The sequence below is a fragment of the Hippichthys cyanospilos genome, chromosome 6 (assembly GCF_059441005.1).
Source record: "Hippichthys cyanospilos isolate Australia breed blue-spotted pipefish chromosome 6, RoL_Hcya_1.0, whole genome shotgun sequence".
NCBI lineage: Eukaryota > Metazoa > Chordata > Actinopteri > Syngnathiformes > Syngnathidae > Hippichthys > Hippichthys cyanospilos.
The window spans coordinates 13,634,815-13,648,551 of NC_142374.1; the positions used below are offsets into that span (position 1 = coordinate 13,634,815).

The following is a 13,737-nucleotide window of genomic DNA, read 5'->3' on the forward strand; positions in this document are numbered from 1 at the left end:
ATTATGCTGTCATGGCTTTTAAAGGAATTTATGACAATTTTAATGCAATTGGCGGCATAACAGATTGTCAAATAAAATGTCATGTGTCAAAACCTTTATTAAGAATATGTTTGGATGTCAAAACAAACATGAAGACAACATTCTTTCTTACTGGGGATTCATTTATTGTTTACCAACCATTATGACCACAATGAATGAAAAATACTGTACATTGATGCATGAGTGGTGCTCACATGGCCAGCATCGAGACTGATGGTGTCTTTATAATAATGCCGCTCCAGCCGCTCGTAAGTCTCTCGCTTTGCTTTGCTCACTTGCTGCGTTTGTAAGTGATGTGCAGGTGCAGCTGTAACTCATCGCCAGTGTTTGCTAATGCATTGTTTTGGCTGCTTCTTGGATGCATACGCCGCCCAGATTGCTCCTCATAATGTGCTTTTTAAAAAGGTGCTGACTCGGCCTTCCTCTCTTTTTTTTCTCTCTTTTAGTTATAAGCTGCAGACATCATGTACTAGCGTTCAATGGGCTCTGCATCAGTCATTGAATCTCGTTCCCTTCCACTCCTCTGCTTTGAATCTTTTAGACAACCACTAATGTGAAAGTAAAGTGACTTAACTCTGGGAAAATAGATACTACTCATTCTAGCATCTTTTTCATGTCGACATATAACCACTTGTTTGAGCCCCAAAAATGTATTTATTGTGTGGTGGAATGTTCCTTACCAGGTTGTTGTTGGGCTTTTCCTCACAATAAGGAAGTGTTCCTTATAGTACAAAGCCATTGTCATGTCACATATACAATATTTCATTTCATTTATTGTGATGATAAATCCCTTGAGATGGACCATCAAGGGAGTGCTCGCTCTTTTTTTTTCTCTCTGTGACCTGCATACACTCACGAGCTATCATCAGGCACTCTAAATAAATTCCAAGTACAGAGCACTATATAGTTCTCGGTATTTGTGCATTTTCAGCGATGATCTTCAAATTCAAAGAATTTTTTTCATAGATTGCGTCATTTGTTCTCTAGCACTGTAATGCCGTGAGGTTTCTCAAAGTGGACTCGGTGTATACTGGGAGGCTGACAGAAGTTGGGTGCACTCTGTCCACAAGTACAAAAATGTCATAAGTCAAACCTATTGTAAACCTGTGGACCCCCCCTACCCCCGCCCAATATGTTCACAAAGACTGCCACAGCTGAGCTCTCTCCACTTACGCGCTGTCTTTGTATCCCATCGCCATAACAACTGCATCTGCCAACATCTGAAGATAGGCGGAGGGGGAGGAAGAGGAGGGAAAGAAGAAAAAGGCTACAGCATATTTCTCTCACTCGCTTGGAGATGGTGAGAGTTGCGGTCAGGGGAGGGGGGGGGGGGGTGATTGGGAGGGTTAGGGGGGGTCCATGCGTGTAGAGGCAGGCAAGCAGGACGCTGTGTGAAGACAAACGCAGCCTGTGTGAAGTGGAAGTAAGGAGAGGAAGTGCGTGCAATCTATGATGCTGCCCAAGGTGAGCGCCTTATCGATCCTCGCTCATTGGAAGTGCGTGTGAGATTGTGTGTGTCTGCGTGTGTGTGGCAATGTTATGTAATAACTGCGGCTGCGAGCCTCAGAGGACTGAGTACATTAGTTTGCAAAAGTTCAGGTAGTTGTAAAATACTACATTTCTGTTCAGTAACGGAAACACAGTGATTAGAAGGTTTGACTATTGGTTAGAACGCCTGTCTTACGATCAGGAGATCAGGGTCTGAATATCTATTGGCACTGTATGAAGTGTATTGGCTCTCCCAGGTTCTTCAGCATCCTCCAACATCCAAAAATGTATTCTAGGTTTGTTATGTTGTACATCCATATGAATGAGATTTTGATTGTTCATTTGTTTGAAATGCAGTTAGCTGGCAACCACTCTCGGGTTTACCCTAAGTCAGCCTGCTTTGGCTCGGGCAGTCCTTTCCAAATAGTGAGGGATGCAATGCAACGGGGTTGCAAATTATTCCAGGAAACAGGCTTTGCTTTTGACATGTGATGTGTTATTGTACATCCATGGCACCAGGTGGTGCAGTAGTGTCCTCATCGACAAATTGTGCTGAAGTTATAAAACTTTAACCCCTTTCAGGCCTGAAATCGTCTAACTCCAGCTCCCTGGGGCCTGTGTCCTATATGTTTTCCAGGTTTTCTTTGCAACGCACCTGATTCAAATGGTTTTAAGCTTGCTGATGAGCTCATTTGAATCAGGTGTGTTGCAAAGAGAACCTTGGAAAACATGCAAGGCACAGGCCTTTGAGGACTGGAGTTTAAAGCCATCAGGGTTGAAGGTTTAAATTACGGTCAACATTGTTTGAAGAAATGAGAGAAAATGTTAAAGGATACCGTTTTAAGTATACTTTGAACATTACAATAAATAACGATCTTATTTAATAAGCACCGCGGCAAAGGGGCGTGGCGGTCGTAAAATTTCCAAAGTGTATAATCGTCAAATGCCAGAGAGCTCACACCTGAAAGTAAAACTAAAACTTTGCAGGAAATTAGTATATTTTGCCTACTTTGTAAAATTTACAGTATTTAATTGATGTCTGTGAAATAGTAAGCAACTGCTTCACTGATGTGCAAGACAAACTTCCCCAAGGGGACAATACAGTTTATCCTGATCTTGGTAATCAAAGATTCTTTATTTCTTACAATGTGAGCACCATTTGGAAAGCATTCTTTGTGAGTTTGCATCTATAATGTATGTCAAAACAGAGTGCATTTGCTTGTATTTGTTGAGGAGCTTTTCATGCTTGCTGATCAAAATGCCTTTTACACCATTCATCTGTCCATTTTCTATAGCACTTGTCCTCATTACAGTTAGCTTGTCTGCCCCAGCTGACTTTGAAGCGAGAGGCTAAAATAAACTCTGAACTGGTCGCCACTAAATCACAGCAGGAAGCTCGACAGTGGAATCTCACTTTGTTTTCTTTTCATGAACTTCATTTGTCTGAAATTTTTTTTTAAGACATTCTTTGGAAAACTTATGAATGTGTCGTCATGCTTTGTCAGACATGTGGAGCACTTTCTTGAGTAAGCCTTTTGCACTGCCAATCTCTTATTGAGCCATTTCATTGGTTAACTACTCAATATATATTTCATGTTGTTTTGTGTAGTATAGCAACAGAATAGGAGTCACTGTTAATATTTTTTAATAGATTATCCAATTGTTTGTTGTATCAAATAAAGACTACTCATTGTTTATTGTGAGTGGATTTAAATTCTCATTATCTATTATCTTCTGTATGTATGAATTTATTGTGTTCATATGATTTTCTTTGTTTTTTGACTCTTTTTGCACAAAAATACCTTTTCATTATGATTGTACAAGTTTTTTTTTTCTGTAATGTTTTTCTTCTGACATGACAATGAGAACTTGGAATGTTACAAATTTGTCATGAGACTTACAATGGAAGAAAGATGTCATAGAATCCTGAGGCAAATGTGCTAGCACCTAGCAAACGGTGTTGCCCATTTTTCAATATTAGAAGCGTAAATAAAATTTAGCATGTTAACTCTCCAGACCTTTTTCTCTCCCGTTGTCTTTGTCGCAAGCTTATCTACGGCCGCACGCTCCATTTGTTTGATATGATGACAGAGGAGACATAAAACCTTCACGCGCTGGCAAAGAGGAGCGCAGCAAATTAAGCTTTCATCTCGTCGCTGCATTATTAAACGGCGTCAGCCACACGAGTCTGCCGTTGGCCAATCACAGCTGTCTTTTCCTTGTCTCCCCCCACAACTCCTTCTCCCTCCTCGCTCCCTTGTCTCCATCCATTAGGCCAACCTGAAGAAGTTCATGGAGTATGTGCAGCAGAAGAGCATTGAAAAGGTCTCCCGGTTTCTGGAAAAAGGCTTGGACCCCAATTTCCATGATCCCGACACTGGAGGTGAGAAAGTCAGAAGAGAATGTCACTAATGTACACTTCCTGTTTTCAAAACCCCAATCAGCTGAATCAAAATAGGGCACAATTCAGCGAAATGACATAAATATACTCATATATATGTATATCAGGTATCTAAGTGCATCTTCTGAAATCCGAGCGTAATCATCATAGTTAGAGCTGTCAATCATTCAATTTAGCAAAAATCACCTTGAGTAGAGATGGCTTACTCTCTTTGCTAATCTCCTCATGTTTATTCCAAATGTTTGTCCATCCCTGACAGAAATTTGCATGCTTGGTGACCTGTAAGTCTCCAAGCCGTAACAGGAGGATATTTTGTGCAGACGCCAACAGGAAGTAGTTAATCTTGCAGCTGTTAAGCTTCACAGGACTGTTTTGTGACATTGTGCCTCCCCGTTTCCACGGCAACCATTTTACAATTCTGTTGTTATTTAAGTATTAAATCATAACAATTGCATATGATCTTCCAAGAAATGTTCATTTTTAATTATTTATTCAGACAAAGATTTTATTTAATGGCTTTATACAGTATTTAAGCTACATTTGGATTTTCCTACAGTAATAAGTGCTCTAGAGGTTTACAGTATTGATATAATTTTAAAAATAAAATGAACCATTTTTTGTATACACTGAGGTCTACTGTGCTACTGTATTTTAAAGTACAGCATTTTACACCGCTCAATTCACAACAGGCTGCGTTTAATTTTGGTTTTTTTTTTAATATGCTGCTCACTATTTCATTTTCTCCCAGATTACTTTTACGGTCAAACTAACTTAACTGATTCCTTTCTAAAACTGTGTTTACATTTTGAAGAGTGCAGACATTCAACCCAATGAGGTACTCATTTACATCTTTTTAAACAAAGGAGCGTCTAAAAACGGCAGGTTTTAATAGGAGGTAATTAAGTATGAAAGGAATATATTATTTTAGTGAATTAGGTACGTGAATTAAGTTATCCATTGCTTACCTTTGTTTAATCTATTACTTTATGTAATTAAGTAATTAAAGCAATCGGGTACTCTTGAGTAATTAACTCATTCAATCAAAGACGCTTTACTTACACTATAATTACTTCATGTATATACTGTAATTACACAATAGTGATTACTTAACTACTCACCTGCATTAAGTAATGATTGGTTTTACAATGAATTTACTAAAGTAATGATTACTTAAAGTATTTACAGTAACACATTCCCCTTGTATGTATTTACCTAAAGTACCTAATTACCTAAAGTAATGGATTACTTGAACTGAATTACTGTATGTGTGCCTGTACGGTGTAGAATGCCCTCTGACGCTGGCGGTGCAGCTGGAGGGATGCGCGGAACTCATTAAGGTGCTGAAGAGCGGTGGCGCTCATCTGGATTTCAGAACTAAGGACGGCATCACATCCCTGCACAAGGCAGTGCGCAGCAAAAACCATACAGCACTTATTGTAAGTGATACACCCTGCGTGCACACACAATGCTCGTCGTAGAAATCCTTGCTGTACGAGCTCAACATTTGTGGCCGCATGTTTTCATTGGCACTGTGAAGTATGTTTTGCCAATTGAGTTTCAGTTTTCCAAAGGTTTTGTAGTTAAAAAAAAATGCCTGCAAGCATTCAACGATTGATTGGTACATGAAGACACATTAGAAAGCCTGAACTCACTCGCTCTGTTGATTTGGCGGTGTGTTCAATGACCACTCACACAGTAGTACATCTCATACCTAGGACATCTCAAACCTAACATCAGCAATGACTAATCTGTGAGCACATTGCACGGGATACCCAGAAACATTTTATTATTTGACAATCCAAAATAAAAACAGTGTCAGTTTAAGTTGGCACGAGACACTTTTTTAACTTTGTTTAATTTTACATTGTCACAATACCAGGAAACTGAGTAAAAGATGATCGGGAGTGCAGTGACTTGTCTAGCGCTGTCATCCAATGTACTATTTAGCATTATCTAAATTTAACTTTCAGGGTTCTTGTAGTGTCCTGGTTTATTAATGTAGAAAATCTGGCCATCAAGTTTGGGCTATGAAGTTAATTCAGCAAAAAAAAAAAAAAAATCACAGTTCAGGGACCTGAGTTCAAATCCTGCTCACTCCGGCCTTTCTGTGTGGAGTTTGCATGTTCTCCCCGAGTCTGCACTCCGGCTTCCTCCCACACTCCAAAAACATACATAGCAGGTGAATTGGACATACTGAATTGTCCTTAGGCGTGATTGTGTGCATGAATGGTTGTTCGTCTTTGTGTGCCCTGCAATTGGCTGGTAACCAGTGAAGGGTGTCCTCCCTGGACAATGGCCGGATGGACAGACGTATAGAGGGCTCGGGGGGGGGGGGGGGATTTTTATGTGAACGACGGCTCTTAAAAAGTATTTTTTAATCATTGAAGTGCGTTTGAATCACTTTTAATGTGGGGAAGGGTTAAAGCTATGCATTTAAAAAGGTATTCCACGGCCTTTTCTATACCAAGCCGATATGGATCGTATCCCACACTATGAACTCTCAATTAATGGCAGCAGAAAGGGTGACTCATCGCTTTCATTCATTTCACCACAACAATAGGCTCGCTGGGCCAATTTGGCGGAACAGGGTTGTGAGAGCACATTCTCCTCTGCTGGAGTGTGCTTGAGCAATTTTGTTCCGAATGAAGCTTAGCGCGACATCTATGAATGATATGACATTTACTGACGGCTCTTGTACGGTGTCTGTCAACGATGAGTCAGATCACTTACATGACTCATGTCATTGATTTCCACGAGTTTTTTTTTTTTTTTCTACGACAATTGGTCATTTACTTTCTTTTAGTTATTTTGTGCAGAACATCATTGCCATATTTATATTTTCTACTGTACTGCATGTTTTCTTTTACATCTTAAACTACGAATTTAGACCCCCCCCAATAAAAAATAATCCAAGTTTTAATTTTTTTAATAGCATCGAGACCCACTGCATTAAGTAGAAATGTTGCAAGCGTTGTTAACCTAAGTGTTAACTGTTTATTATGATTGGTATTATTCTTCTCAAATTTAAAAAGGTTTAAACACATAAAGAAGTTGTATATTCTTTGGTTTTTTTTTTTTTTTTTCGAAGGGGGTTGCTTATGTATATTTATAACTACAGTATTGCCAAAGGAAGGATAGCGGAAATGAGAGGACCTGGAGCTGCCCGTGCTCTGGAGGCTGCTGTTGGGAAGCTGCCATGACGGCTTTGGAAATCAAATCAAAGGAGTACATAATCAATTCAGATTAATTGAGATATTTGCTTCACACTCAAACTTCATAAAATATCCATCCATCCATCTTTAGCCGTTCATTGGCCAAAATCGCAAAACATCATACTATTGCAAAAGCAAATACATTTTGCCTACATCTTTAAATGTTTGTAAAAATTGTAATTTTTATATCAATTAAATTAATTCAAGCCATCATTTCAGCAAGCACAACACCTACAAGCTGATGGAAAGAATGAAAAAAATAATTCAAGCCCTCATTTCAGCAAGCACAACAACTACAAGCTGATGGAAAGAATGAAAAGTTTTTTTTTCTTCTCTGTGCACATGGTATGCTGTGTCATTTTGATGTCATTCTTTTGTCAGAAATCCCAGAAATAGGATAAATACACATTTCACAATCCTAATTCATTCTTTCCTTCTTTCTTCACATTATCATCTTTGTCCTCTCCTTCTTGCTTCTTCACTTCTACATTTTCTTCCTCAGCCTGCTCTAATCCTCACTCATCTCACTTTTCCTGCTCCTCCCCATTTTACTTGACACAGACAGCTTGTCTGTGGTTTATCTAAAGTGCTCAGACTGATTGCAAAATAATTATCCAAAGTAATGTGTTTATGTAACTCTCTGAGTTGTTTTGTGATAGCAATTATTATAAATTTTTAAATTGTCTCATATGAGTATCAATACACCAATGTAAAATACCAATTTTCCAATGTTATCTCTAGTATCAAATATCAATATCTTATGTATTCTTTAATCTGTCACAATACTTTTTTGATATAACAGCATTTAAAAGTGGATATAGATTAGCAGTGTATTACCATCTGTAATGTTACATTATCCATACATCAGCACAAAATACAGATGCTCTATTGTTATTCACCATACTCTGTTCCGCCTGATAAAGTGTCAATGTGCCAGTATTTAACATTTAATATTGATATCTCCCTGTAACATGTTAATTTGGGGATTTTTTTCTCATGTCATCCTATCTATATACCAGTGTGAAAGACAGATATCGCTAGTCAATACACCAGTATACAGTTGTCAGTCACAATACAGTACCGTATTCTTTTTAATAGAAAGCTGTCTGAAAGAAATGTACCTTTTCCCCTCTTTATCCTTCAGACGCTGTTAGACTTGGGTGCATCTCCTGACTATAAGGACAGTCGGGGGTTAACTCCCCTTTATCACAGCTCTATGGTGGGGGGAGACCCTTATTGCTGTGAGCTGCTGCTGCACGACCATGCGCAGGTTGGCTGCGTGGATGAGAACGGCTGGCAGGAGATACACCAGGTGACATGTGTGCCTGTGCTGTTAGAAAGTTCTTTACTGACTAGTAGGCTCATCATAAGCAGTTTGGCATACGTAGCCACACATCACGCGCGGGGTCAATAAATTGGTTACCAGAGAGCAAATCCAGAGAAGAACCCTGTCCACTATGTTCCAAGAAGCGAGAAGCATTTGTCTCTTGAAAGGATTACCAATAAATACTTGCACAAGAAGTACGAACTTAGTTTGTCTTTTGATATGAGCAAGTGTAGAAAGACCAGGATTGTGGGCATTTTTTTTTCCCTCTAAGACTCTACACCGATACTCCTCATCCCACTCGGCAGATGAGCCAAAAAGGCACGGTTCTCCCTTGGCCCAGTATTTTAAACATTTTTCAAATGGTAGTTATCATCCCCTTCCCTCTGCCTTAAGTCAAGGCTGAAAATCAAGGAGAGAAGGATTTGACTGAGATCCTTCTTCGGCCTTTCTTTTTTCCCCCCATCCTGTAAACACCAGCAATACAGCTAGAATATCCCTAAACCAAAGCTTGTTCATCCACAACATCATCCAAAGTTTTAAGAACCTATTTTGTAAAAGAAAGTCACAACTGAACAACCTGTTTTATATGGATGAAAACACTTTGTGAATACTGTTTCAAAGAAGTGTGTAAAAATGAGCTTTAAAATGTGGAAATTTTCTAAATATATTATATTGGAAATACATGGAATTATTTGATATCCAATTGAATAGCAAACTTGAGCTTTAAAAAAAAATCATTTGTTTTTTGTAGTCAGATTGTTTTTTGGTTTTTTTGGAGTGCTTACTATTTGGAATGGTAGTAAATCAGACCCAGATTGGCCAATTTATTTTGCCATTTTGTTAAGCTGGCTTTCATTGATTCCTGCCTCTTGCAGTCATGTCGCTATGGCCACGTGCAGCACCTGGAGCATCTTTTGTTTTACGGAGCTGACATGAGTGCCCAAAATGCTTCCGGGAACACAGCCCTGCATGTCTGCGCGCTCTACAACCAGGTAACATGCTTTATTAATTACGGCGTTCCCCTGCTATGTTTCATTCTGTTGTTCATGATCACACAGAATTGGGTTTTATTTGTAAGTACAGCATATTTTTAGGCGTTTTTGCAGTAGCTTATATTTCTTCACTTTAATAACCTGACATTTGGGGAAGTAGAACGCCGGTCTACGATGTACTTTTCAGATATTTATTGAATATCGTGAGAAACGTAAAACAAAAATACAATCAGGTCACTCACACAGATGCAGAGACTCGAAAAATCCATATTTTCATCAATCATATCCAAATCTGCCACCAAACCACCCGACTACAAAAACATCAAATTCTGATACTGTGATGTACTGCACCATTGCCTATTGGTATATGATATTAATACACCATCATCAAATATTGATATTACTATTTATTTCACTGGTGTTACACGACATCATATCAAACCAAAAACTTACATTTGCAATATGGAATTATAGAGTATCTATCACAATGCAGTATGACATCAGCACCATCAAATACCGATGGTACAATGCCGGCCACACACACACACAGTTTTAATACAACAGAATCAAATATCAGTCTCACAATGCAATATTTCCCTGTCTGTCATTTTACTGCATGGACACATCAGCATCAAATACCAATATCGCAAAATAACCGTCTACTAGGGTACAGGAATAATACATCAGCATTAGAATACTACTGTTTTGACAACTCATACTACTGGCTGAAGTGATACAACAATAATAAATATCGCACTGCCATTGATGTAAAAAAATCAATTTCCCTGTGCTAACAGCTATACTGCTACAACAGCTATAGTGCATTGATATGAGTCGATGCTCCATTTTTAACTGGGTTGGCTGGGAGGGGATATTGATACTTGACCAAAATTGATATATTTTTTGCCAGATACCGATTTTTTTACTGATTAGCGATTAATTGGCTGATTAAAGTAAAATTTTAGTGTTACTAAAATAGCATTTACCACTTTAGCCACTCACCCCACCCTGCCCATTTCAATCGGTGTCAATTACATGCAGATTTTCACCATGTCAACAATACATTTAATATTGATTGAAAACTTTTCCATCCATAGAATGCATTGCATTTGAAGTCATAAAGACATCATTTATTATGTTACAATTTTATTGAATGAGTATCATTCAACACATTTATGCTTAATTTATGTGGCCCTTTTTATCTGATTGATTTTTCTTTTTTTCATACAAACTGTGACTAAGTTGAGAGTAAAGTTGGTGACATCTTGTTTTATTTTTTTTTCACATTTTCCTTACGTTGCTCACCATCGCTTGTAAAAATTAAGATTTGCATTGTTTGGGATGACAGGTCCCCAGAGCGAGGCCATCAACAATTTTATGATCTAAGTTTAGGGATACAAGATTATTGATTTATGTGTAATACGGAGAATGACCCCTATGTTAAGAGTACATAAAGGTATAAAATGATTGGCCGAATATTTTTGGCCGATGATTGAAGGGCCATAATTGGCCCATTTAATGGACTAGTTGCTTAATCAGCTGTGTCCTAAATGACACTATGCTGTATTGTTACTGTATGTATCACATCTCATGGTGAGATGCCTGTGTATGGCGTTGACCTCTCCAGACAAAAGGGAAATACTAATCTGTATAAATGTGCCTAATTTATACCGAGGATGGTAGTGGCTCACTTATGGACCAGAAAACTGTTTATGTAGCTCAATGTCTGTTCACTGACATGTGAGTGACTGTTGTGTCGTGATGTAGTTAGAATATATCCAAGCACCTCTTTCCGTTTTGTTGTGGCTGAAATTGCCCCGTGTTTTCTACAAATGGCTTCCTTCTGTTCTATTTTTCATTCTGTAAAGATAGTATCGATGCGGTTCTATTTGTATTCTGGCCTACATCTTCTTGACTCGAGTAAAAAGGAGCTTGGGCTCTTGATGTGTCCTCCATTAGAGAAAAGCCCTGTTCTTCTCCCTGTGGAGGCACAACACTGAGATGAGCAGATTGATCTGTAAAACAGGTAGGCTTTAGCAGTGGGGGATGGGGGAAGTTCCCAAAAAGCTTGCGACTCACTTATCTCTGCGGTCGTCAGCCAAACGGGCGGGCAACAATCTCAAGCAACAAGCTCAATACGACATCCAAAGGTGGGAGAAGCGGGAGGTTCCCAAACCGCGAAAGATGAGAGCTGTTCTAGATCTCTGGCAACAGGGGGACCTTTTCATTACTGCTGATCACAACGTGTTACTGTCTGCTCACGTAAACTCGATGGATGGTTAAGTTGTCTGAAACGAGAGGGGGTCTTCTAAGGGTGTCTGTGAACTGCACAGGGACACAAAAAAGTCACACGGCCATACATACACTGTACCCTTCTGCTGTATATTTTCTAAAGATTAAAAAAAGATTTAAAAAAAAAAAGACAATCGTGATCAAAGGGGGGTTGAAGTAGATTACTCAATGATATATGGCTTATGTTTCATCCATCAAAGGTGTGAAGCAGATACATTTTTCTGGCTCAAACAAATGTTCTTATGCACGTTGTCACAGAAGACGCCTGACAAAATACAGTACGTTTTTCTTGATTTGATGTGTTTTGTATAAAAGGAGTAATTTAAGACTTAAGCCTTATCCTATAAAGGGGTAAATGTTTGCAAGCATTAACTCCGGAAGCAAATGTGAATTCAAGCCAGTTATACGTCAGGGTTCATTCAAGATCACAAACATTCACCAGATGTTTTTAAAAAAATCTTAACGCATTCTCAAACAGTTGGGATCTTGGAGAAACCCTGACTAAAATGCAACATACGCTACCAATTATCCTCAATGTGTTAAGGCCTCTAAAGTGTATAAGGTATGAAAAAAAGTCACCCTAAAACCTTTTTTTTTTTTTTTTTTTAGGAAAGGGATAAGTAGAAATAGTATGAGTTTAATTATTACCTTGGTAAATTCATGACAAAAAGATTTCAGGAAAAAGTAATGTAGAAAGGCACAATATTCAATATGAGATTCCCTTGTAACGTGTGTTGATTTGAAAAAAAAATGTCATGGTGCATTGTTTAATAAAACATTAAAACGTATAAATTAGGTCTCATACACTTGACATGACTTAATATGAAAAAAATATGGATATTTTGTGTGCATACAATCATATAAATCATTGAAATTCAATGTTGGCACCTTAATTTAATATCTTTTTACACCTTGTTATTTTCTTTGTCAAACAGTAGGCATGGGATAATAATCAGAAAAATATATTGAGGTTTCAAAAGTCACTTTTATTTAAAACCATCAAAGTCTGTCAATGTTTTTTTTTCCTTCCCGTGTGAACTGCCTAACGGGCTAACATGTTATCATATGCTACTTTCACGTAGCATTTTATGTGATATCGCACAAAGTACACCACGCGCAGTCTATCTAAAGTGTGGGTCAAAAAGGCGTATGAATCCAACTTTTTCCCCATCCAAACTAAGGAAGTCGACTGTCTGGGAAGCTTTCGGCTTTCAAAATTGAGCGGCATTGCAAGTGAGCCACGAGCTTAGTAGCAAGCCAGCAAATGAGTGATATGGCAAGCGGATCAGATCTAACTCTAATTTGTGTTTGTTTTGAGTCACGCCGTACACATCTAGAAGGCCGTTTGCCGTTTTTTACTCCTAGTGGTTTCAAATATTATTTTATACTGAATGCCCAAATTTCAGTTAAAATCTCATGTTTTCAATCAAAGAATTCATGTAAACAATAATTAGTGAGCAAAACCGCTCACTGAAGCCGAGCAAAAACCCACTGAAGGTTTGTAGCATTGTAAATATGTGTTGTTTTCACAAATTCTGTATCATTTATTCTTTTTAAAAAATATAACTTTTTATAATGTAGGAAAAATGATAATTATAAACAAAAAAAAATGGCAATTTACCAACTAGATTTTAAAATTATATGTTTCGGTGCTGTAATCTCAACACCGTGATATTACAGCTCAAGGTTATCATACTGTCATAATCTGATATCGTCCCATGCCTGGTCAGCATTAATGATGGGGCTTATGCCTTATTTCCTGGAATGTCTTTTATTTCACAGCTGTGCATTTTCAAAACTTAATGACATCAATTTTTTGACCTCATAATTTAATTTAATGGCATTTCCACTCGTTTGACGGCTTCTGTATTTACTTTCACATTACAGATACTTCAAACATTCGTGTGTAGTACTTTATTTTTCAAATTATCAGGGAGTTGAACAAGTCTATGTATTTTTGAAAATTTCTATGTATGATCCACTGTA

General features: G+C 38.1%; 1 protein-coding gene across 1 annotated transcript in view; it reads left to right on the forward strand.

Moving 5' to 3' along the window:
* Positions 1-13,737, forward strand: part of shank3a (SH3 and multiple ankyrin repeat domains 3a) — a 209,434-nt gene that overhangs the window by 116,562 nt on the left and 79,135 nt on the right. Inside the window, exons 8-11 of the mRNA XM_088417218.1 lie at positions 3,802-3,910; positions 5,213-5,364; positions 8,285-8,452; positions 9,343-9,459. Coding sequence (XP_088273344.1) covers positions 3,802-3,910; positions 5,213-5,364; positions 8,285-8,452; positions 9,343-9,459 — 546 coding nt within the window. The remainder of the gene's footprint in view (positions 1-3,801; positions 3,911-5,212; positions 5,365-8,284; positions 8,453-9,342; positions 9,460-13,737) is intronic.